The 25,233-nt window shown below is 34.2% G+C and overlaps 2 protein-coding genes across 4 annotated transcripts; both read left to right on the top strand.

The window, feature by feature from the left end:
- The first annotated feature begins 641 nt into the window (after window positions 1-641).
- On the top strand, window positions 642-6,695 carry LOC145319182 (uncharacterized). Its single transcript, XM_080161096.1, has 10 exons — window positions 642-1,021; window positions 1,865-2,112; window positions 2,313-2,414; window positions 2,803-2,972; window positions 3,257-3,463; window positions 3,627-3,710; window positions 4,009-4,121; window positions 4,902-4,993; window positions 5,170-5,403; window positions 5,610-6,695. Exons 1-10 carry the CDS (start codon window positions 775-777, stop codon window positions 5,838-5,840), a joined length of 1,728 nt encoding a protein of 575 aa, XP_080017222.1. The 5' UTR covers window positions 642-774; the 3' UTR covers window positions 5,841-6,695.
- On the top strand, window positions 6,688-24,612 carry LOC145319183 (far upstream element-binding protein 1-like). 3 transcript variants are annotated; one of them, XM_080161098.1, is made up of 17 exons: window positions 6,688-6,789; window positions 7,723-7,800; window positions 8,289-8,381; window positions 8,594-8,676; window positions 8,947-9,111; window positions 9,427-9,580; window positions 9,776-9,832; window positions 10,272-10,410; window positions 11,897-12,021; window positions 12,493-12,615; window positions 12,773-13,003; window positions 13,550-13,624; window positions 14,343-14,451; window positions 15,468-15,547; window positions 16,614-16,716; window positions 21,956-22,016; window positions 24,423-24,612. In XM_080161098.1, exons 2-15 carry the CDS (start codon window positions 7,732-7,734, stop codon window positions 16,662-16,664), a joined length of 1,554 nt encoding a protein of 517 aa, XP_080017224.1. In that variant the 5' UTR covers window positions 6,688-6,789; window positions 7,723-7,731; the 3' UTR covers window positions 16,665-16,716; window positions 21,956-22,016; window positions 24,423-24,612. The 3 variants fall into 3 exon arrangements, with proteins under 3 accessions (XP_080017224.1, XP_080017223.1, XP_080017225.1); XM_080161097.1 differs by lacking the exons at window positions 21,956-22,016; window positions 24,423-24,612 and adding an exon at window positions 17,233-17,766; XM_080161099.1 differs by lacking the exons at window positions 13,550-13,624; window positions 21,956-22,016; window positions 24,423-24,612 and adding an exon at window positions 17,233-17,766.
- Window positions 24,613-25,233: the final 621 nt, after the last annotated feature.

Genomic DNA, 25,233 nt, shown 5'->3' with positions numbered 1-25,233 from the left:
GTTCTTGCTAACTTGGCCACTAGACAGGAAAACAAAGATGGCGGCTGTGGCCTGCTTGCTGAGCTGGTACGAGGGGGGGAATTAGGGCGGGGCGTGGGGCACCGATAGTAGCTGGGGGGACTGACCTGCACCCTCATCTTGCCCGTATAGCAAGTTATTCCGGGCCGCAGCCGACCGACGAATTGTTTTTAAGCGTCATATTTATTTTTATTTAAGGTGAATGTACGTAATTATAACCATTTTAAACATTATTAAGTTGTGTTTTTAAGTTGTTTATTTATTAATTGTCAGGAAACCGGCATTTCACAATTTTCTGTTACGTTATGAATTGAATTCATATGCTTATCCTTAAATATAAGGTTGTAAGGTGTTTTTGTCGGACAGTACAATTCTCGGAAAATTCAAGTCCAAATTTGCTGTTCTTTTTAGGGACGCTCTATTAATCTTGCCATTTTCTGACGTCTTCCGCCCAAGGCTAGGCGAAGGAGCTAGATTTACACACATACGCATATAATTAGAAGCGGAAGTTTTAAAAGTAGAAGAAGTTTCAAATATCCATATATATCCAAATATATATCCATACTTTGTATTATAGATGACTATTACTAACCAATAATTAAATTAATTATGTATTTCAGATGAATAAATGTCTCGACTATGTTAAAATGTTAAGTGCATATCAGAAAAACATAACACATCAATATTCTTTATGATAGAAAAAAATCACCGAAAAATATATGAATTTAACCAAAAGTTGTGCCATCTCCCGTGGCCATGAACGGTACAGACGTTAAAACCGAACTTCCGGACGAATTTATCATTGTCGATCCAAAAACAGAGGTCGACGATGACTATGACGACAATTCAAACTCGGAATATGTCGACTTTCCTGAAACGGTGGAGATAACGGCTCCCACCATTACCCAGCCGGAGCCGGAAAGTTATGACATTATAATTGAGAGAAAACAGACTGATTCTGGTGGCAATTCAAGTGATGTCGATTCACAGAAAACTATTTTAGGTAAAAGTTTTACTTATTTTTAGCGGTGTAGACACAGTTCTCTAGCGATTCGAAAAGCATCCTAAAAATAGTTTTTAGGCTTACCCCCTATACTTAAAGTAAAGGGGGGGGGGGTTAATGCAACCATCTCGTAGTCAATGATTAAATGGCACTTAGAATTCGAATTTCGTTCTGAAATTTTACACGAGTAATCCTTGGTAGGTCTATTTTCCCTAATTCGAACAAAGAGTTGGAAAAGTAACGGCTGGCTGCTCAGCCGTTTTTTGCCTATTTTCATGCAAATCCATTATTAATTACGTAGGAATCAACTTTTTAAAACATATTTTTGGTTTAATTCATGTTAAATGATAGCAATAACCATATTTTAAAATTCTAGTACCAATAGCTACCGGCTAGAACCGTTTGATTAGGTTTTTGAGCGACAAAAAGTATTATGTGGAGATCGGTTTCGTGACTAATTTGCTCTTAAAATAGCCCAAAAATGGCTAAACGGCTGAGCCGTTAGCCGTTACTTTTCAAACTTTTTGTTCGATTTAGGGAAAATATACCTACCAAGGATTATTCATGCAAAATTTCAGATCGAAATTCGAATTCTAAGTGCCATTTAATCATTGATTACGAGATGGCTGCATTAAACCTCCCCCCCCCCCCTCCTTAATGAAAAATTCGGAAATGGAAATTGGAATACATTTTGACCATATACTTATGTATTCTTGCATTTTTATATGAACTAAAAAAAAATCAAACCAGTTATATTGTTGATCATATCTATAGACATATAGCAATCATTTTAATTTATTTTCTTATATTTTGTTAAATAAAATAATTTTTTATTTGTTTTAGAAAAATTACCCCGTCCAGTGCACGCTTTGAACTGTCGGCAAGCAAGAACATACCTAGTCAAACTTCTACGGATATCCAACCAAGGACTTAATCCGCAGTATGGTAACCCCGGCAGCAAGCCTCCCTTCTGGCCAGATTACTACTGGCCCTGGGAGAAGCTGACGGACGTGCATACAAAACCGCGGGGTATGGAAGAGCCACTGTTGTACTCGGAGATGATGAAAATCGCCATTGAACGTGGTTATAAGGTATGGTTTGTCGTAAAATAAAGGAAAAATACATGAATATTTTTATATTTTAGTTACACTTAAAAGTTGAAGAATAAGACATGTCCGGTTGTCTAATAATCATCATTTAACAACAACAAAAAATACAGTATGCACAATGTTTTGAAATTCTAGAAATAAATGAAATAACTATAATTAGAAAAAATTCGTGAATATTTTAGTTTTACGGTTATGATCCCGATACATACTGGGACAAAAGTATAGAAGAGGCTGAACCAACTCCCGTTGTTCGAGGCACCCCTGCCCCAATTCAACCCACACAGGTTTAGAATTACTTACGGCTCCAGTAGCACAGCATCCTTTCAATAATAGTAGGCCCGAGTAATTTAGCAATTATGCAGGTAGTGGGTTTATGACAGTCCCCAAAGTCTTGTATTAACCTTTCTTATTCGTTAGCTTAACAACATTGGGGACTTTCATTGAATTTTGACTGGTTGGTTCATTCAAAAGAGTGTCCAAACGTTTCAACCACTAACTTTAATCCACAGCAGGGGTAATTTTTCTTATATCTTTAGATCCTTGCATTTATGGCTATCAATCTTAATTATCTACGAACTTGGAATTGTTGTAATTGACAACGCAAAGTTCGGTGATTAAATGATAACGCCTATCATTAAAATTTTAATTTGTCCTAATTTTTTTTATTCGTAGGTAGAAAAGCTTGGGTTACCACCAAGGCTCCCCCGTCCATTACACCTGTTAAACTGTGTGCAGGCCAGGACAGTATTGTCCAAGTTGCTACGCTACCAACAGGCCGGCAATAATCCTGTGTACGGACATCCTGATACTCAACCCCCATGGTGGCCGGATGACTGTATTAGGTAAGAGCTGAAGCTAAAAAAAAGGGGGGGGGGGGTAATGCAACTTTATAGTAATCAGTGAGTAAGAGTATTTAGCACTTTGGATATGACTTGCCTTTTAAGTTTTACTAATTGTCATGGCACATCTTAGATTAGGCATCTGTTTCCTGCATGAAAGATGAAAAAGCCGCGTATTTACCTGTTTTTGTGTTTTATTTTTGAATATATTAGTATTTGAAAGAAATAGGCCAACTTAGTTGTAAAAATTAATAATACCTTCCTTTTTCATAATTTTTTTTTTTTAGATGGATAGATATGGTAGATCTCCGTGGCAAACCTCCGTACCTACCCAAGAACATGTCCTACACAGATGTCCTGAAGAGGGCAATTGAGTTAGGCCTCCAACATTTTGGTTATAGCCCCACTACGTGGGTTGATGATCAAGCTTATAATAAAGAAATAGTTTCATCCTTCAACTCAAGACAGAGTAAACCAAATATACAAACAATGAAGTACGTTTTTTTTGCTTGTAAGTGTGACGATATGAAATTAACTTGCGCACTACTGTAAGTTTTTTTCATCTCACAAAAACATATTTTATACTTCGATAATAGTTTTTCTTAATTTTATGAAAGGATAATAGAAAAATTAATTTTTGTTATTTTTGTTTGTTAGGTTTGATACAATACCAAAGCTGCCTATACCTATAAATAAAATGAACTGTGGGATTGCTAGGACGTCGTTAGCTAGACTATTAAGGTAAATATACAATATACAATATACATTGATTTATTTTATACAACATAGATAATCACGTCCAACACAAAAAAAGCAAGTATAAAATTTAATCCATTAGGGGCATCTATGTCCTAATTGATTAAATGACAAAGGTGTAAATGAACTCATTCAAAGAATAGTTACAAATATCTAATATTGTTACAAAAAAAATAATCTAAATGAAAAACTAAATATTAGAATAGGGATCAAATGTGCTTCATGGATATGTTATAAGTATTTTATATTTTTAACAGCTCAAAAATCCTCAATTTTATTTTAGATATCACTGTGGTAGCAATCCTAAGTATGGAGATGTTGCTAGTATGCCAGTATGGTGGCCAAATTCTTCCTTTGAATGGGCTAAATTAAAGAATCTCTCACATAGATTTGAAGGTAATTAAGATTTAAATATATACATATAAATATAGGTAGCAAAAACAAAAATAATGGAAGTCACTGTAGACATCTCGTAAGATCGTTTTATCATGTTTGTTTACGGGATATCTCACTTAATACAAAAAAATCTATTGAAGTACATAAATAGTATATACCCTAATCTTGAATTATTGGTATTTTCATTGTCAAATTTTATTTGAACAGAAATATTAAAAAAAGTATTGATTCCTGTTAATATAAAGGGGGGGGGGGGGGCGAAAGTGACACTTTTTGAAACCAAAACTAAGAGTCAACAAAGGAACTCAACTAAAAAAAGGGTTACAGGTCTGAGATTTTGCATGGCAGTTGCTTTATAGGGGTACAATATGGAACTGTGAAGAAACGGCGGCGCAACCGCCGAAAACCGCCGTTTCCCGCCGTAATTTGTGTTTCCTTTTCTCGGCGGTTTTCGGCGGTTGCGCCGCCGTTTCTTCACAGTTCCATATTGTACCCCTATAAAGCAACTGCCATGCAAAATGTCAGACCTGTAACTCTTTTTTTAGTTGAGTTCCTTTGACTTTTAGTTTTGGTTTCAAAAAGTGTCACTTTCGCCCCCCCCCCCCCCCCCCCTTTATTATCCTGTACTATTTTCCAACAATGGAAATTAGATCTAACAGAAACTATTATTTTGACTGACTAAAATCTTATAGGTAAAATGGCCCATTGGGGGAGATGAAAAACTAATATTATTATATCTTTATAAATATAATTCCAATACATCGTTATTATTTTGTTTAGGTTTTATGAATGATAGTTATAGCAATTGTCTTCGTTTGGCTGTGACTTGTGGTTATGAATATTACGGAAAAGATCCAATGACTTTTGTTGAGGTATAAACTGTGTTATTATCATATAATATTTATCCTGTTGTATTAAAGGACTTGGTTTTGTGCTACTAGCATCCCAACCAAGACTTAAATTTTAACTAAAATAGACAAAAATACATACCTATCTCATATACTAAATAACTACTTATCTCCTATAATTAATTATCTTATCTATCTAGGACACAGGAGACGATTTACCTGCCGTGTCCACCAACCAAAACTCCATCCGACGCCTTAGCAACGCTATTCCACAAACACTTAATAATACAACGTTCACAACAACTTTGGATGCAAATCTATCGGAGTTGGTGAAAAAGTTGGATGGAGAGATATATTCAACTATAGAAAAACACAAGATAAATCAGTTGAAGGGATTGACGGAGGAAGAAAACATTACGCTTCATCAAAATGAGGTAGGATTTATATTTGAATTTCCTCTTAAATTAGTGTATGTTCTCCATTTTATTTCCTTGCAGCTTAGTAAGGTCTTGATAAGTCAAGTTTCAGTAACAAAAAACAAAAACTAAATATAAAGAATTTCATCAATTACATTACATAAATGTTGTTTATGTTACAAACATAAAAACTCATTTAATTTAACAAAAAATTATGTTTTTAGACTGGATCAAATACAATTGAACTTATATCCAACGGATCACTAGAAATTCCACCATCACCTCCCAGTAATATTGTTATTAGGCGGAAACGGCCGTTACCGCCATTGCTACCCATTGCGGCAGTGAAAAACTACGCCATAACGGGGAGCATTGATGTTGCCTTACTCAAAGATTTGGGTCTGGGAGAAAATTTTAGTAACGGAGTGAAAATATTACGGACGTCTGAATCTTAGTGATTCATACTTTGTAACTTTTATAGGATAATTCCAGGTGTATGGGTTGTTTCTTCTAAGAATATTATTGAGAAAACTGCCAGTTATTTTGTACTATTGACTTATCCTTAAGAAAATTTTTACCATTTAGTTTTCTAAGGGGAGGTAGTATTCTCTTGACTGTCTTGTAATCAAAGTAAATAAAGAAATGTCCTTGTTATATTTGCATAATCATATATATATCCTAAAATTTTGTATTTTTGCATTTATCATTTGATTTCCATAGGCATTATGAATTATTATTATTACCTATTTTGATTTTAATATTAAAATATTCCATCTGTATATTAGCTAATTCATACCTAATCAGTAATCATCTGTTATAATTTTCGTACTTTTTTTTATAATTTTATACTTTTTTATCAACGTTTTCTGTATAAATTTGACCATTTTCACTTTTGCATTTAAAAAAAATAATTTGCTGAACTTTTTGATCATGAAAGTAAAAAAAAATTTAGAAACTGATTTTAATATTATTAGTAGAACAGGGTTGACAAAAGAATAAGAATTATTTCTTTTATTTTCTTTTGAGAAAATCTATTTATTTTGACGTATGTAATAGGTATGTATTGAAACATTTTGACCAGTTTGAATCATAAAACGTTGAAGTGTACAAAAATTGTTAACCTGTTCTGGTAATTGTCTTAGAAAAAGCTTATTTCCTCTCGTAAAACCAACTCACAAAATTGTGATAACTAATATAAAATTTTGTATAAATTGTTATGAAATATTTATATTTTTACTTCGTATTTACATTTTTGCACAAATCATATTTATATTAGTATTATCAACTAAATAATTTTTATATATTTCAGATTTTTTTTCAAGCCAAAATTTTTACCCTCAAATTAAAAGAAATAGCAATATTTAGTTTTGGTCGAACTTCAACCCGTTTTCAAATTTTCTACAGGTTAGTACAGTTAGACAATATATGTTGAAAGTACAACTACATTTTAACTTACTTTGTCCATTTGTTGTCATTCATAATTAACAAGAATTGGTGGAGTGTAGAGGGGGGGGGGTGGAGGTTGTATCCATATTTTTCGTATAAAATCCTTGAATGTTTTCCATATTACTCAAACAACAAACAACGCATATATTACTGAATCATAAAATTTTCCTTTATACATTTAGTTTCAGAAATAAGGTATAAAAAAACAAGCGAAATAAATCGAAAATAATATTTGGAGGGCAGATGTAGAGGTCGTAATTCTACTATGTGTTGACCTCCATCTACAGCTAAAATTAATATAGGTTTTGTGATATTTTTTAAATTTAATTTTATTGTTATAAGTAGGGATGGGAATCCGTCGAATTTTTGGGCCGGATTCGGATTCTGGATTCTGAAGGAATCCGTCAAAAAAAGTGACGGATTCTTGCGGATTCCGGATTCTTATTTTTGGCGGATTCCGGATTCGGATTCCGGATTCTAGCAGTATTTTAAAATGCCGTCCGTCACAGAGGGATAGCTTTTTTCGTTAATTTATCACTATGTTACTTGGTTGAAGCCTTGATTTGTTTAAAGTGTTGACTTCCAGCATAACTAAAACATTTACATCACATTAGTAATTATTAAAATTTGTTATGTAGAAAATTTTTTTTAACTTTGCCTTCAAACAGAGGGAGTTGTAAGAAAAAAGACGGTAATTTTAGCCTACCAATTTAGAATCCGGAATCCGCTAAAAAAAACGGATTCCGGATCCGGATTCGGATTCCAAAATTGGCCGAAAATTGGGCGGATTCCGGATTCCGGATTCGGATTCCGGATCCGGATTCCCATCACATAACCTAATTTAGTCTTACATTTAGTAAAATTCAACCTTATATCTTGATACTTTTTCAGGTATGCAGTATGAGCTTAGCGCCCCCTCCCTCTGCTGCTAGTAATAATTTAGTAGCTGAAGCACTTGCCAGAGCACAGGTAAATCAGTATTTATAGCATGTAGCAGAGGTGTATATTCTGCTTGGGATCCCCTGCGAAAGGGTGGGTGGGGAATGAAGAATGAAAACATTTTTTTTCCCTCTCCATGGGAAGAAAAAACATGAAAAATATATGGTGGGGGGGGGGGGGGGGAATCAAAAATGAATAAAATAAAGAGTATTGAAAATATTTTTCCCTCTTTTCCCCCCTCAGGGAGGGGGGGGGGTGTCTTGTGCAGAATATACATACACCACTGTCATGTAGTTTACAAATGTTGTATTTTAAAATAGTCATACTCAAGTATGAAGTATCCTATGTAACTTCTGCCTTTTAAATATTTAAAATTTTGATCTTCATAGCACGTTCATCGTTTAGTTTATTCTCCATTTAAGTAATCGTATCCTCCTATTATTGGAAAAGTCAAACATATCTAATATGATTTGTTCATATATTGGTATTTTTAGAGATCTTACCTTACTTATATTAAGGCGTTAGCAAACAAGTCCGGTGGAAAAAGGCCAGGAGACCATATCGAAGAACCAAACTCAAAGAAACCATTCAACATGATGCAACAGGAGTGTGTGAGTTATCATTCTGATCATATGGTTGAAAACAAGATTTATAACGAACAAAAAGAATCATTTAGTTTTATACACGTGACCTTCTTTCCTTATTTTTGAATATGTTGAATCTTAAGGTTTACTGGGTCCCCTTTTGAAATTTTCCCCTTTAGCTATTCTAATTTTAAATATGTACAACAACTATATTATTTATAATAATTCATACACTACAGGACGGAGCCATTACCGAACAGATCTATGTTCCCGACAATATGGTCGGTCTTCTCATCGGCAGAGGCGGTGAAAATATTACCAGGTACAGACACACACACGGATTCACAGATGTTTAGGATGTAGAATAGATAGTTTTAAGTATCCTTGTCAAAGTAAAAAAACTCTAATATCTGACAATAATATTAACCCCCCTCCCCCCCCCCCCCACACACACACACACTTACAGAATTAGTTGAATAGATGGACGGATAAACAGACGGTTATATAGATGAGGCTAACAAGACAGATGGACAGAATTATAGAGAGGCATACAATCATAAATGCACGAAATTTTAATATATTATTCATTTAGAATGCAGCAGGAATCTCAGTGCAAGATTCAGATGGCCCCTGACAGCCAGGGCCAGCCCACCCGCCTGTGTACGCTCACCGGCCTGCCCCACGCCGTAGAGGCGGCGAAACAACAGATTAACGCCGTTATTGCCAATGACGGCCGTGGCATGAAGGGTGGCGGCGGGTAAGTGAAAATATATTTGACCACAACCTTGCCCGTTTCTTTTTAAAGTTCATTGTCATGCAAACGACTTTAGTGTTCTTTAATGTGTCTTATTGATCAAAGGTTATATAAAAGATATGGAATAGTTTAATGTGTAAATAGTGTCTAAGTTCATTTCACCATAAACCGAAAATATATAAGTGATACATGAAAAATGTTTTTGTATTAAATCAAAGAATATATTTTTGTTGATACGATAATCTTTGAAGTACACGTTCTTGTATTTGAAAAACTTATTTTAACCCATCACCTTGGCTTATTTATCTTTTTATCTAGTGGCGGTGGAGGTGGTGGTGCTCCTGGCGGATTTATGGGCGGAGCTTTTGAGATGATGCTTGAGGGACCTCTTGTTGCCAGGGTCATTGGCAAGGGTGGTGAAAATATCAAGAGGCTGCAGGAAGAGACTGGCGCCAAAATTGTTATTATTCAGGTAACTTTCATTTTATATATTTTCTTTATGTATTTACTCGTAAGTATTCTGATGTAAAGGGGGCGATTTTAATTTCCATGGTATGTGAAATAAACATTTTCTTTGGAATAAGAATTAGATGCTTAATGATTTATTTGCAGTCCAATGACTTCTCTCCTCCTCAGCTTAATCTAAACTTTAAAGATTTTTTTTTAGGAATCTAAGGATGTTGCTGACCAGAAACCTTTGCGCATTTCTGGACCTCCTGACAAGGTAATTTTATAACTTTTATTTGCGTTAATAAGATATTTGCTGCTACGCCTTTAAAGGCACTTGGGGGGGGGGGGGGGGGGGTCGACTCTTTCCTCTTATAATTGTAGTTTTAAAAAGAAAGAAAAATTGGAGGCGTCTTTTTTTCTAGGGTTGATTTCTTTTGTGAGGGTGGTGTAGTGTTACCCTCTTCCAAAATAGTTATAAACCTTTCCAGGACCCATGAGAAGCTACCATGTAGAGGATAACCATATCGGTTCAGTGGTTATTGAGATCCTACGGTTCAAACACTCAGAGATCCTAAGGATTAGCAACTGTTCCCCTCGATGTATCTGCGCTATAAATCATCTAAAATACCATTTCAAGACAAAATCGTACATTTAAAAATATTTTTTTTTTCATGCAATTTGTTTTTATCCATGTATCATTGGCTTTGTTTTAGATTGAATACGCCAAGCAGAGAGTGTTGCAAGTAATCGAGGAGGAGCGCGCCAAGTTAGGCATGGGTGGAATGGGTGGACCCGGCGCTGGTAGGGGCAGGGGAGGATTCCGTGGTGGTAGGGGCGGTCCTGGAGGTCCAGGTATAATTAGATAGATAGATTCTATAGCTTGACCCACAGAAATTAAAGTAAAATGTAAATATTATCTTACATAAGATCGAAAAGTAAGATACCGTTGTCATCTTTTCTCAATCTCCATGGACGAGGGTAAAACAAATTTCAAAATAGGCTGTGTTAAACTTCTAATTGTGAAAAAATGTTAAGTCCTAGCGACCTCAGTGTTTTTGTAAATGAAAACTATGGCCTTCAGTTATCGTTTGTAATTGGAGGCGTTGTTCTAGCTTGTTTTTTTCATATTTTGTTTTCATTTTAAAAATAGTGGGGATATTCCGGTCAGCATCTTTTTCGTATAAGAGGGTGTTTGCGATTTTTGCGCGGTTTGGATTTTTTATGTCAAATGGGCTAGGATTGAGCTAGAAAGGTGTTTAAGGTGTCTTAAGAAAGCTCTTTGCATGCCTTCTAGTTGCGAGATCTTAATCGGACAGGGGTGTATATAATACATGGGATCCCCTGCTCAGGGGGGGGGGGGGGGGAATAATAAATAAGTGGTTGGAGGGGGAAAAAATGTAAAAATTAAGAAAACTAAAAACATTTTTTCCATTTTCACCCCCTCCTTGGTGAAAAAAAACTAAAAAAAGTGTGGTAGGAGGAATAAAATAAATAAAATATAGAGGTCTTTAAATATTTTTCCATTTTCCCCCCTACTTGGTGAGAAAAAACTAGGGGGGGGGGGAAATAAAAAATTTGTAGCAGGGAAAAAAAAATAAATCTTGTGTAGAATATACACCCCTGTAATCGGACCAGGACAGGCTTCTTCCTCATCGTCATATCATTCATTAGCAATCAAAAAAACCGGAAAAAGTTTTTTGGAAGTATGTTTTTTTGGGGTAGAAGCAAAAAAGTGACCGGAATAACTTCACGCTACCCTATTCAGTTTGAACTAACTAGACTAATCAAGATTTGATGAATTACCTAAAGTTCAGGGGTGTATATTCTGCACAAGATTTATTTTTATTCCCCTGCTACAAAATTTTTTATTTTTTTCCCCTAAGGTTTTTTCTCACCAAGAAGGGGGGGAAAATGGAAAAATATTTAAAGAACTCTATATTTTATCCCTCCTACCACACATTTTTTTTTGGTTTTTTCACCAAGGAGGGGTGAAATGGGAAAAATGTTTTCAGTTTTCTTAATTTTTACATTTTTTTTCCCTCCAACCACTTATTTTTTATTTCCCCCCCCCCCCCCCCCCCCCCTGAGCAGGGGATCCCATGTAGAATATACCCCCTGCTTAAGTTTTAAGCTAATGAATGAGAGAGAATATGTTTTTGGCACCAGTTTATTTACATTCCGTTGTCCTATTTTCAGATAAGACCAATCGGTAATGATTTTATTAAGGCAAACTGAAAGACAGAAATAAACAAGAGGAAAATACAGGCTTATTTAGCTTTAAGAATAAGTATTTAATTACCATTTTGTTTATATTAATCTTATTTCCCTATTGATGTAGGAGGCTTCCGCGGAGGGCGGGGAGGCGGAGGACGAGGTGGCGGTGCTCCCGGCGGATGGGGCGGTAACAACGGTGGTGGCGGCGGTTATGAACTGCAAGAAAATTTCTCAGTACCTTCTAATAAGGTAACTTTTTGAAAAGTGCCATATGGGTGTTGTATTAAATACTAAAATAAGTTTGAAAATTTTGATGGGGGTAAATTCTTGGTTAAGACAAAGAAAGAATTACACAATCTTCGGCATAGTTATTATTCTAGAAAATTTGAATTAAGCAGCAAATACTGTGATATCTAGAAATCTAAAGGGAGAAATAGATGTACGGGCCCCAATGATAATAAATAAAGGGAGGAGTAGGTTGCGCTAAAAATCCGTAACGAGTTTTAAGTTAAAAACAGTAGTAGAACGACAAAAATTTAAGTTAACTTAAAAAAAAAAAAATTGCTATAGTTCTTTTTAATAAGAAATACACATATTTATTGAATATTGCCGTTCTACTACTATTTTTAAGCCTTAAAACTCACACCTTTACGGATTTTTAGCGCAGCCTACTCCTTTCTTTATAAATTGTTAAAATAATTTATTTATATTTTATTTAAGGTTGGTTTGGTGATGGGTAAGGGTGGAGAAACAATTAAGCAAATTTGTCAGCAATCAGGAGCACACTGCCAGGTTGATAAGAATGCGCCTGACACTGCAAAGGAGAAGAACATTCTTATTAAGGTAAGTTACTGGTATATAGACTGATTATAAGACTTTTAGATGGACAGACTTGTTGCTGTCGTTACATTAAAGTAGAAGAAAGTAGATGGAAAGATAGACAGACAAGCAGACAGATAGACAACATTTTTCTGCCATATTATTATTTCTTCTTATTTAGGGAACACCAGACGCCATCGAACAGGCGAAGCGAATGATCGCCGAGAAGGTTGGCGGCGGTTATGGAGGCGGTGGAGATAATTATAACGGCAACTACCGCCAGAACGACCAGCCCTATGGTGGCGGTTTTGACGGAGGACCACCCCAGGGCGGATATGGTGGTGGAGGAGCTCCCCCCGCAGCGCTACCTCAGCCTGGCGGTGTCCAGGTCAACCCAGCCACTGGACAACCAGTAAGTTAATTTGTTATGTTCGTGCTCTTTTTTTTGTGTGTGTTCGTTTTATCAGTTTTTGTCAATGATTTTTATCTTTGAAGAAAAGAATTCATCATTATTCATTAACCATACTTATTTTATCGTGCTTTCATTAACAGTAATTTTAAGAAGAAGAAAAAAATAAACTTTAAAATCATATATTTGAAATGTCTCCCTAGCCTATTTGCCTCAAAATTATCATAACTCTTATCCTTGCTTATCCTTTTATTTAAAAAGGGTGTATATTTTTTTTTCTTAAATTATTTTTGTAAACTATTTTATAATATGCTAAAATATAACACTCATAACCTACTTGCATGGGACTCGACTCTCCTGAAACTTATTTTACATAACATAACCTACATAAAGTATTCTTTTTGAATTAAACGGAAAACTATAGTTGGATATGAAATAAGGTTTTTATTCTTGAAATTTTAAAATTGCTAAGAAAAATCTAAATAAATTAAAATATACACCCCTGCTTTTCAAGAATTAACCTGGTCCATCTGACTCCTGACTATTTAGGACTACTCAGCTCAGTGGATTGAATATTACCGAAGCTTAGGCATGATCAAGGAGGCGGAGATGATTGAGAGCCAGGTACCCAAAGGTTTCATTCATCACACATCATTTATCATAAAGTTTTAAATATCCCATAAATTCATCATTCATATTTAGTGTTTAATGGGAGAGGCAGAAGTGAAACTTTAAAAAAAGGAACTGGGCCAAAATGAGAGTTACAGTACTTGTATTCTCATTAACAGCTGCTTTAATGTTGTAAAATGTGTTTCTTTTGAACAACTGCGGCGGAATTGCTCATAAGACAGCATTTTTGAAGTTGGCACTGGAAAAAGGCATTTTTTGCTGGCTTTTTCTTAACAGATCCACGTTTTACCTTATAAAAGTGGCACTTCCGCCCTCCCGCTTATGGATTGCTTTTTTTTTGTTTTAAAAATATATTGAAATATTAAAAATCAAACGTAAACCTTTTTATTTTACTGCTTACGGTGTAATATGTTAAAATCAATTTTGTTTTATAATGTGTTTTAAATTTTAATCATCCTAGATTTTTTTGCCAATTGTGTTTCATTTATACTTCAAGAATTAGAAAAGAATATTAGGCCAAAAATCTTATGTTTATTTTCAACTTAATAATAATTAAAATCTGACTCACATTGATAAATAATACCCCATAAATAACACCTTAAAACATAAGAATTTTTTGGAAGAAATACAAATAAATTTTGATACATTTAAAATAAAAAAAAATTCCCCTTCTACTTATTTTTTTACTAAAGCTTATTATTTATATTTTAAGGTGCGTGGAGGTGCAGCACCTGCTCCCCAGCAGGCAGCCCCTGCTCCCGCCCCCCAACCTTCCCAACCTGATTATTCTGCACAGTGGGCGGAGTATTATAGAAGTATTGGTAAGTAGGAGAAATAAGACTGACCAGTTTGTGGACAGACAGACCTTAGGGGTGTATATTCTGCACAAGATTCATATTTTCCCCTGCTGCAAATTTTTAATTTTTTTTCCCCCTCCTAGTTTTTTTTCTAGCAAGGAAGGGGATGAAATGGAAAAATATTTTCAGAACTCTTTATTTTATTCATATTATGCCCCCTTTCACATATTGGGTGAGAAAAAAATGAAAAAAAATGCTTTCATTTCTCTTAACTTTTACATTTACCCCCCCCCTCCCCCCTATCCAATAAGAGATATAAGTTTTCTGGAATTTTAATGTAGGGAGTAGATTTGAAATCTGCATCAAATTTTAAGGATTTTTTATAAAATTCGTTTTTTGTAAAATTCTTTATCTAAAAGCGAAAATACATTTTAAGTTAATTAATTTTGACCAATAGGATAGGTGGATTTTAAACTACCTGCGCTCTAATTGGTTGAATGATGTACGACATCCAATCAGAGCGCAGATTTTTTAAATCCACCAATCACAGATGCCAAAATTAATTAACTTAATTTGTATTTGCGCCTTTAAATAAAGAATTATATAAAAAACGAATTTTATAAAAAATCCTTAAAATTTGATGCAGATTTCAAATCTACTCCCTACATTACAATTCCGGAAAACTTATATCTCTTACTATCCAACCAATTATTTTTTTTTTATTATCCCCCCCCCCCCCCCCCCCATACAGTAGGGTCACATTTGCAGAATATACACCCCTAACAGACCTTCTCATTAATCCTTTGACTTAACAACGCATGGATATTAAAAATTGTATCAAAATCCGTTTAATGTCAAACTTTTAATTGCTAGGAATTATGTATAAATACTTGTTTCAATTTTGCTTCCTAATACCCAGTGCTCTGATGGATAGGTCAATGGACCATACATTTTTATACATCACCAATATATAATATTTTAATTAAAGTATCAAAGTTTTAGAGGTAACAAATCAGATAACAAGGACATTATTATTGTAGGTAAGATAGCTGAGGCTGAGGCAATTGAGAAAACTATGCGTGCTAAGAGTGGTAGTGTGCCCCCTGCTGGATACCCACAGGTAAATATAGACACATAGTGCTAAGAGTGGTAGGTAGTGCCCCTGCTGGATACCCACAGGTAAGTATAAACATATAGTGCTAAGAGTGGTAGTGTGCCCCCTGCTGGATACCCACAGGTAAATATAGACACAAAGTGCTAAGAGTGGTAGTGTGCCCCCTGCTGGATACCCACAGGTAAATATAGACACATAGTGCTAAGAGTGGTAATGTGCCCCCTACTGGATACCCACAGGTAAATATAAACATTTAGTGCTAAGAGTGGTAGTGTGCCCCCTGCTGGATACCCACAGGTAAATATAGACACATAGTGCTAAGAGTGGTAGTGTGCCCCCTGCTGGATACCCACAGGTAAATATAGACACATAGTGCTAAGAGTGGTAATGTGCCCCCTACTGGATACCCACAGGTAAATATAAATATATAGTGCTAAGAGTGGTAGTGTGCCCCCTGCTGGATACCCACAGGTAAATATAGACACATAGTGCTAAGAGTGGTAGTGTGCCCCCTGCTGGATACCCACTGGTAAATATAGACACATAGTGCTAAGAGTGGTAGTGTGCCCCCTGCTGGATACCCACAGGTAAATATAGACACATAGTGCTAAGAGTGGTAGTGTGCCCCCTGCTGGATACCCACAGGTAAATATAGACACTTGTGCTAAGAGTGGTAGTGTGCCCCCTGCTGGATACCCACAGGTAAATATAGACACATAGTGCTAAGAGTGGTAGTTTGACCCCTGCTGGATACCCACTGGTAAATATAAAACACATATAATTATGATTAAATTCTGACAATAAAAACAGTCTTTGCACATTTTAAGATTTAGAACCTTAAATGTCAATTTACAAAAAATTGTTTATGATTGAAGTTATAGCTGATTATTATATGATGTTACTATGTTAAAAAATTCATAATAAGAGTAGATATTTGTATAAAAAAAGATAGATTGAAACCTAGAGACATTTAACTTATAGATTTTCAAATAGGGAGACTAAAAATAAAATACATAACTTTAAAAATTTAAAGTTAGGAAGTACTGCAACTCACATTATATTGCACTTTTAGGCTGGCTACGGAGCACCCCAGCCCGGGTTCCAACAGCCTGGATATTACTAAACCAGGACGCAATCCAGCGGTCCAGCGATACACTCAACATAACACACACACGGTGAGTTTAGTTTTTATTCCTTCAGGGGATTTTTATAGCAACTTTGTTAGTTTTTTTTTAATGCCTTATTATTGCTATTACCTTGTCAGTTATGATATTTTATGAACTGCCCTGTTATTAAATTAACATGTTAATAGTTATTCAGTCCTAACGTTTATATAATGTCTATAGTATTAAATAAACTTTATCTTAATGCCGTATATGATATTTTATTTGCTATCTTATCTATCTATCTAGTCATGTTTAATGATAATAGTTTTGATTTTTGTTTTTTTGTTGCATATCGTATTTAATATTAATTTTATTATTATATGATAGTAATTGCAATAGTATTGGATGATGCATCATTTTTTAATTGTTTTAATGCTATAGTATATTATTTATTCGTCATTTTATAAAGAAATGAGTTTAATTTAATCTAGGTTAATAATAAAACCGGAGGCATATGGGGGATGGTTAGGCTGGTTCCTAAAGCCTGAACTTTAGGTTAATCATCATATTTAATGACTTTTTCAGGTTAATTACCCTGTGCTGAATACAATTTTGTCTACCCGCTTGTTGTAGTGACACAGTTAACAAAAAAGTCGCGGAAAAATTTTAGGAAGAAAAGATGTCAATATTTCTCTGGATAAATTTTATTTTTCCTGGAAGAAAATGACTTATCATTACAAAAAAAAACTTGCAAGCGACTTTTTTGTAACTGCGTGTCACGCCTGTAAATTTGCTGAAAATTCGAAAACAAACCTCTCCAATTATATTATATTAAGCACAGTGTCAAAAAATGCTACATAACAAGAAAAGAAAGAGTTGCACAATTTTTTTTTTATATTTTCAACAGTTATATCATTGCATTTTTTTGCTATCGTTGTATATGACATAAAATCTACCTTTTTTTGTATATAGTGTGTGTAATTATTTTTACAGCAACTCTTATGTTCATTTTTGACACTGCTTGTTTAAACTAAACTTTATATAATTAACATTGTAGTAAAACTGTTTTTTCTTAATTGTTCATTGTATCTAATCGTAAAATAAAGTTTGTTGATGTCATGTTCTTTTTAGGTCTCTACAATTGTTTATTTATTTATTTTTTTGTTTATAAAAAAATGTATAAAAAAGAGGTTTAAGGATTCAACCGCTTATTCTAAAGACTAAAATTAAGAAACTTTATAACAAAAAAAAGTGAGGGTAATTTATTCAGCGATTTAATCCGATTTTTATTTATGAGAATTTATAGAAGGGATATTTAACTGTCCAATAATTAAAAAAAGGTAGTAAAAAAATTAAGGGGGTCGGTATTATTTTTTATTAAAACTTTTCTTTTCACTTGAATGAAATTTTCGATTATTTTTACAACAGGTAGAGTATGAAATACAGGAAATTTTCAGGTTTTATAATGTGTTCCTTCCTTCCTACTTTGGTAACTGCTCATCCTTGGTCTTACAGTAATGTAAATTAAAGGAGGACTTTCCACGATAGAGTTTCATAGTCATTTTAATTGCTTGCAATTTAAAAGATTACTTTTACTGTAGGGATAGTTCCTAAAAAAAGAATTAGAAGTTCAGCCCACTGCAAAAAAATTTTCAGTAAACTATCTCCTATTTCTAGCTCCTGCGGGGCAATCACCTAACCTAACAACCTAAGTAAATTACTAAAAATACCCGTTTTTTCTAGTAAACTAAGTTTACAGTTACATAGATGAAATCAGGCAAATTTTTCTTTTTTCATGGAAATTTGATTAAACAAAAGTTTACATAACACCGGGGACCAGGATTCTGACAAACAATTCCAAGTGAAAATTACCCCCACATCCCTCCTCCTTTCTTAACCAATTCCCTATAGTTGCAGTACAAAACAGATTTTAACAAAAATATCCAAATTTTCAGCAATATCAGATGGAATTATTTTGCTGAATCACTGAATTCAATAAAGGTTATTAACATTTAGACGTTTCAAAAATTTTCTTTAGCCTTTTCATGAAACTATCCCTTTGTGGCAAGAAAAGTTTAAATCCACCTACCCTCCCCTCCCTAATACTCTTTTGTGGCAAGTCCTCTATAATAGTGAATCCTAAAATATTTCCTTTATCATCCCAACTTTATTGGTACTTCCATCTGGAGAGCCGCCTGATCGATGCAGTGGTCACCTGGAACCTGTGGTTTTAAAAACCTGGAATTGACCAACAGTAAAACTTGAACCTTTGTAACACTAAGTCTTAAGGATGCATCATCTTATTATTTTATCATTTATAGTATCATAAAGTTATTGTTTTATCAGTATTGATGCCTTATTAATAGTTTTTTTTTCATAGTCAAGTTCTATTCCTTATATTATTGCCTTGTATAGTTCCATTGATTTTAAAAATACCGTAGTAACTTCTAGAGGGTGCCCTTATTTTGATTTTATTTAGTGTTTGATTTAGTATTTTGTCTAAAATTAACAGTATATTGTTATGCATAACAAGGATTTTGAGAGAAGAATGGAGATTTAAAGGTGACTGCAAAAAAGTTAATTTGTACTACTACGAAGTATAAGTATTAAGATATATAAGTTTTCCGGAATTTTAAAGTTAGGGGGAGATTTGAAATCTGCATCAAATTTTGAGGATTTTTTATAAAATTCGTTTTTTCTATAATTCTACATCTAAAAGCGGAAATGCAACTTAAGTTAATTAATTTTGGTGGATTTAAAAAATCTGCGCTCTGATTGGATGGCGTACATCATTCAACCAATTAGAGCGCAGGTAGTTTAAAATCCACCTATTCTATTGGTCAAAATTTATTAACTTAAAATGCATTTCCGCTTTTAGATAAAGAATTATACAAAAAACGAATTTTATAAAAAATCCTTAAAATTTGATGCAGATTTCAAATCTCCCTCTAACATTATAAATCCGGAAAACTTATATATCTTAATAAGTAAGTCTGTCTGAAGGGAAAAACATTTCTGTATGTGAAAAGCAAAAAATCAAAATACATTGATTGCGAGATGGTTGCATTAACCCCCACCCCTACATTACTACCTAAAGTTGTCAAAGCTGTTTACTTTTCGTTCTGTAATAATCCCATTAAGAAGGGCACCCTCCTTATTTTATCTTGTCCATAGTAGAAATTATTTATGCATAAATATCTCGCGTGTAAACAGAGTTATCAACATTTTATCAAGTTAATTTAACAAGTGAGTAATTTTATAAAACAAGGTTTCTGTTTGTAAAAGCAGATTTCCATTAAAATTTGAGAAATAACTTATTTGGTATAAAAAGGGTTATTTTTTTACAAATCAAACAATTTCAGAAGACATTTGACTGTAAATTATACCAGTAAACAAAATATTTTGAACACAAACTTTCATCTGTTTTATTAAAACGGTTACTGCTATTAAATCTTGACTGGTTTGACAACATAAACGTACAAAATGGATAGTTTGTTTATAATCATCATTATGTATTATTTTAAATTATGTCTTCTTAGTAAACTAACAACTCTGCTTTGATAATGATAACAGTTTCATTAAAGCGTTTTTTAAAATTCTAAGCACTTACAAATTTTAATTCAAAACAATAAAATTTTGTTTAAAATTTGTATAAACAAATATAAAATTAAAATATTAGTTTCTTGGGAGGAACAAGATGATGTAAATTTATGAATAGAAACCTTGTTTTTATTTGTTGTATTTATTTTATGATATCCATTTTGTTAATTAAGATCTCACAACAAAGGAAGGTTATTTTGCCGAAAGCTGAATGAAATAATTGCTGGAAAAGACGGATCTCAGAGAGAGAGAGGGAACAATGGACTGTTTATTTATGACACTAGTCCCCAAAGTTTTACTTATTCGTTTGCTTAATAACTTTGGTGACTTAAGTTGATTTTGATTGGTTGGCGTTTTAAGCTGAATTTTCAAACATTTCAACCACATATATCAATCTACAGGAGGGGTAATTTTTGTATCATCATTTGGGATGTACATCAACTAATCGGCCATTGTCTTTTCCCTTTAGATCCCTGGACGGATCTAAAAGATTAGGAAGTTAATCTAAAAATATGATAATATAAAAGGGGGGGGGGGGTTAATGCAACCATCTTGTAATCAGTGATCAAATGGCACTTAAAATTCGAATTTCGATCTGAACTTTTGCATGAGTAATCCTTGCTAGGTCTATTTTCCCTAAATCGAACAAAAAGTTGGAAAAGTTACGGCTGGCGGTTTAGCCGTTTTTTTTGCCTATTTTCAGGGTAAATTCATCATCAATTACGTAGGAATCAACTTTCCAAAACATATTTTTGGTTTAATTCATGTTAAATGATAGCATTAACCATTTTTAAAACTTCTAGTACCAACAGCTACCGTCTAGAACCGTTTGATAGCGTTTTGGCGTGGAAAAGACTATTATGTGGAGATAGGTTTCGTGACTAATTTGCAATAGATATCCAAAAAATGGCAGAACTCATGCAAAATTTCAGATGGAAATTCGAATTCTAACTGCTATTTGCCCACTGATTACGAGATGGTTGCATAACCCCCCCCCCCCCCTTAGGGAAGATATATTAGTTGCTCAATTAAAATTCTTTTTATGAAACTAGCAGCTTTGTTCCTAGAGGCCTTTGTGGAAGTGGGGGTAGGGGGGAGAGAGTCGACTTTCATCATATTCATTTTTAGTGTAAAAAAGAAATTTTTGTTTCAGGGGTAATTTTTTCTAAGGGTCATTGTTTTTTAAAGGGTAAGTGTACCCATACCTAAAATGGTTATAAACCTTCTCAGGACGAATGAGAAGCTACATTGTAAAGGAGAACCTTATTGGCTTAGGTGTTAGCGAGTTCCTTTATTACAAACAGACAGACTCCTATTTATGAAAGGATTGGCTTGAAACGCAAAAGTCATATTACGTGATTTATTGACAATTGACGGGTTTGTTATACAATACCAAAAAATGTTGAGAAATTATATCACACCCCTATAAACATGTTATTACGAAATGTTTTAAAGTTTTTATTTTCTATTTTTTCAAAATAAGCAGGGATTCTGTGCTTGACAAGGCACTTTGAGGGAAATTTCCAAATATCAAAAGATTCAGTTCAGAATATAATTATATCTTGGCATTGAATATTAAGAACCTGACAGACATAGAGATTAGAGTCACACAGAAAATTTTAAGGAATGGGGTGGGGGGAATTGAATTCAGCTTTAGTAAAATAACTTTTCTTTAAACTGCATAAAATAATGTTGCAAACAATTTTAGGTTTACTGAGAAGATGAAAAGATATTCTGTTAAAGAAGAAACTTACAGATGATAACAAGAGGTAGGAATATAAAACTGGTATTTAGCAGAGAGGGGATAATGGGCTGTTTATTTCACTAGTACCCAAAGTTTTATAATAACGCTTTCTTATTCGTTGGCTTAACAACTTTGGGGACTTAAGTAAAGGGGGGGGGGGGGAAATGTGGTGACTCGTCACACGACATACCAGCAATTTTATTTTGGGTGCTACTCCCTTAGTTTTAGAGATAATTGGATGAAATCTTTTGGGCTGGGTCACTAATTACCCCAACTATTGGTATCTTTAAAAAAAACGGCGGCGGGACCGCCGTTTTCCGCCGGCACCAAAAAATTTTTTTTATTGCATTTCTCGCCGAATTAGGCAATTTGGAATCATTTGAGACCATGTTATTTTTTTCAAAAATTTATGAAGGAATATCTTAAATACAGTATGCTATTCCTTTAGTTTTAGAGATAATTGGATGAAATCTTTTTGATTGTGTCACTAATTACCCCAACTAATGGTATCTTTAAAAAAAAAACAGCGGCGGGACCGCCGCTGCCGCCGTTTTCCGCCGCCACCAAAAAAAAAAATTTTATTGCATTTCTCGCCGAATTATGCAATTTGGAATCATGTTCGTTATCTTGAATTCATGAACGTATATCTTAAATTCAGTGCTACTCCTGTGCTTTTAAAGATATTGAAACAAAATCTTTTTAGGTAGGTCAGTAAAAAAATATTTGAAAAAAAAATGGCGGCGGGACCGCCGCTCCCGCCGTCCGCCGCCGTTTTCCGCCGCCACCAAAAAATTTTTTTTTTTTCATTTCTCGCCGAATTAGGCAATTTGGAATAATATGAGACCAAGTTATTTTTTTTAAAAATTTCCCCTTACAAGCAACCTTGCTCCCGCCATCCGCCGCCGCCGTTTTCCGCCACCGCCCCCAAAAAAATTTGAAAAAATAACATGGTCTCATATGATTCAAAATTGCCTAATTCGGCGAGAAATGCAATAAAATTTTTTTTCGTGGCGGCGGAAAACGGTGGCGGCCGGCGGGAGCGGCGGTCCCGCCGCTGTTTTTTTTGAAAGATACCAAAACTTGGGGTAAGTCCCCCCGAAGGGTTGCTTGTAAGGGGAAAAATTTTTGAAAAAAATAACATGGTCTCAAATGATTCCAAATTGCCTAATTCGGCGAGAGATGCAATAAAAATTTTTTTTGGTGGCGGCGGAAAACGGCGGTGGCCGGCGGGAGCGGCGGTCCCGCCGCTGTTTTTTTTTGAAAGACACCAAAACTTGGGGTAATTAGTAACACAATCAAAAAAATTTCATCCAATTATCTCTAAAACTAAGGGAGTAGCATACTGTATTTAAGATATACCTTCATAAACGAGAATTTGAAAGATATAATAGTTGGGGTAATTAGTGACGCAGCCCAAAAGATTTCATCCAATTATCTCTAAAACTAAGGGAGTAGCACCCAAAATAAAATTGCTGGTATGTCGTGTGACGAGTCACCACATTCCCCCCCCCCCCTTTTAATTGACTGAATCATTAAGTTGAGTGTTCAAACGTTTCAACCACTAACTTTAATCTATAGACGGGGTTATTTTGAGAATCATCATTGGGAATGTACATCAATTTATCGGCCATTGTCTTATCCCTTAAGATCCCTGTGTATTTAGCCAGATATTAGGAGTAATAGATAATTTTGTCCAGATATTAGGAGTAATAGATAATTTTGTGGGCTGCTAGTTGCCAAACGTCTGACAGCACAGTTTAGGATAGCGCATCTTTAGAACCAGCTAAACGTTGCCTTTATACCATTCCGTTTCTGTTATTATTATCATGGCAGGGTTCTGGCTGTTCTATTTGTGTGGGAACATACTCTATGCGTCCCAGGGATCTTGGGATGGGACAAAGAATCAAATATTCAATGTTTTAGGGGTTTCAAACATTGGGGACTCACTTATATTGTTTTTGAAGGATTTAGTTCTGGGTACTAGCGCACAATTGCCGCTGAATTTGTAATGCTCCAAGCAGACAAAAAGCAATAAAAATATTTAACACAATTTCTAGAACCCTAATCTAACAACCTAAATTGAATTCTTGTGTAAAGTGACATTTAAAATGGGTTGAATGAGTTTTAGGGAGATTTTTCTAGTAATTAAATACAGAATGGTTACGTCAGTCTGATATACTTGTAATCTAATTTTCAAATGATTGCTTTTTTCTTGGAACTTTTCCCTTATTTTATAGTTTTCTCAATTTTATTAACACCCCCTTTACAATTTCCTCCAAATTTTCTGGAATAATCTGGATTTCATGGACTTTCTTTGAAAACTTTGAATTAATTGCCCATTGTCCCCTCCCTTACTCCCTGATCTATATGGGTGACTTAAATTTTGTTTACAAATTTCATGATTATTCCTTTAACCACTTTTGTTTTTTAGAAAACTTAGAAACGGAAAATTAAGGTGATGAAGATTTATACCTATGATTTATACCTATATGATGCATATGTTTAATACAATTTAAGAGCTTATGTAAATAAATTTTAAGCTGGTGTATAAAAATGTTTTTTTGTTGTTGTTGAACTAATAAAATTTGATAGAAAATAAATTTAGCTTTAAAATATTTTAACTTCTGTTATATTTTAACAAGGATGACAACATCCATAAAAGCGAAGCTCTGAAATGGAAGGATAAACGAACATTAACACTTGTAGATTGTCAGAACTGAATTAGCAGAATATTTATGCATCAGTACAAACAATATTTTAGAAAATTTGTTGCAAAACTGCATAAATAGATGATACTGTTTAAGGACATACTTACATTTTTGGGACTTGTTTATAGAGATGCTTCGCTTATAACATTGTACCTTGTTGTAATAGGAATCAGTTTTCAAAAAATCAGAAGAATCGGATAATTTAAACATACAAAAATTTGTTGTCAAAAAAGTTAAAAATCGACATGTTTAAAATGGACGTACGGACATTCTGGTATTGTTTATAGAGTTGCTACGCTTTCTTAATTGTACCTAACTACTATTGGAATCATCATGCAAAGTTTGGAATCGATAGGACAATTCTAACCTGTTTAAATTAACGAAAAGAGCTAACTCTCTGTGACGTACGGACGGACCGACCCTAATTTTAGAAAAGCTTCGCTTTTAACAAGGATTACAATATCCATTAAAGCTAAGCCCAACATATCATACGGACATAGAAATATTTAACTTCATTTCCTGGAAATCTCTTCT

This window comes from Acartia tonsa, chromosome 5, assembly GCF_053477335.1.
Source record: "Acartia tonsa isolate MP-2025a chromosome 5, ASM5347733v1, whole genome shotgun sequence".
In the NCBI taxonomy this organism is placed as follows: domain Eukaryota; kingdom Metazoa; phylum Arthropoda; class Copepoda; order Calanoida; family Acartiidae; genus Acartia; species Acartia tonsa.
Note: the sequence above shows the minus strand (reverse complement) of the source record. Positions and strands in the feature narration are given on the sequence as shown.

Coding starts and splice junctions, on each gene's coding strand:
- LOC145319182 (XM_080161096.1), top strand. CDS start 775: ATGAACGGTACAGACGTTAAAACCGAACTTCCGGACGAATTTATCATT. Junction 2,113..2,312: donor CCATTGAACGTGGTTATAAG/GTATGGTTTGTC, acceptor TGAATATTTTAG/TTTTACGGTTATGATCCCGA. Junction 3,464..3,626: donor CCAAATATACAAACAATGAA/GTACGTTTTTTT, acceptor TTTGTTTGTTAG/GTTTGATACAATACCAAAGC.
- LOC145319183 (XM_080161098.1), top strand. CDS start 7,732: ATGAGCTTAGCGCCCCCTCCCTCTGCTGCTAGTAATAATTTAGTAGCT. Junction 9,581..9,775: donor CCAAAATTGTTATTATTCAG/GTAACTTTCATT, acceptor ATTTTTTTTTAG/GAATCTAAGGATGTTGCTGA. Junction 15,548..16,613: donor CCCCTGCTGGATACCCACAG/GTAAATATAGAC, acceptor TTGCACTTTTAG/GCTGGCTACGGAGCACCCCA.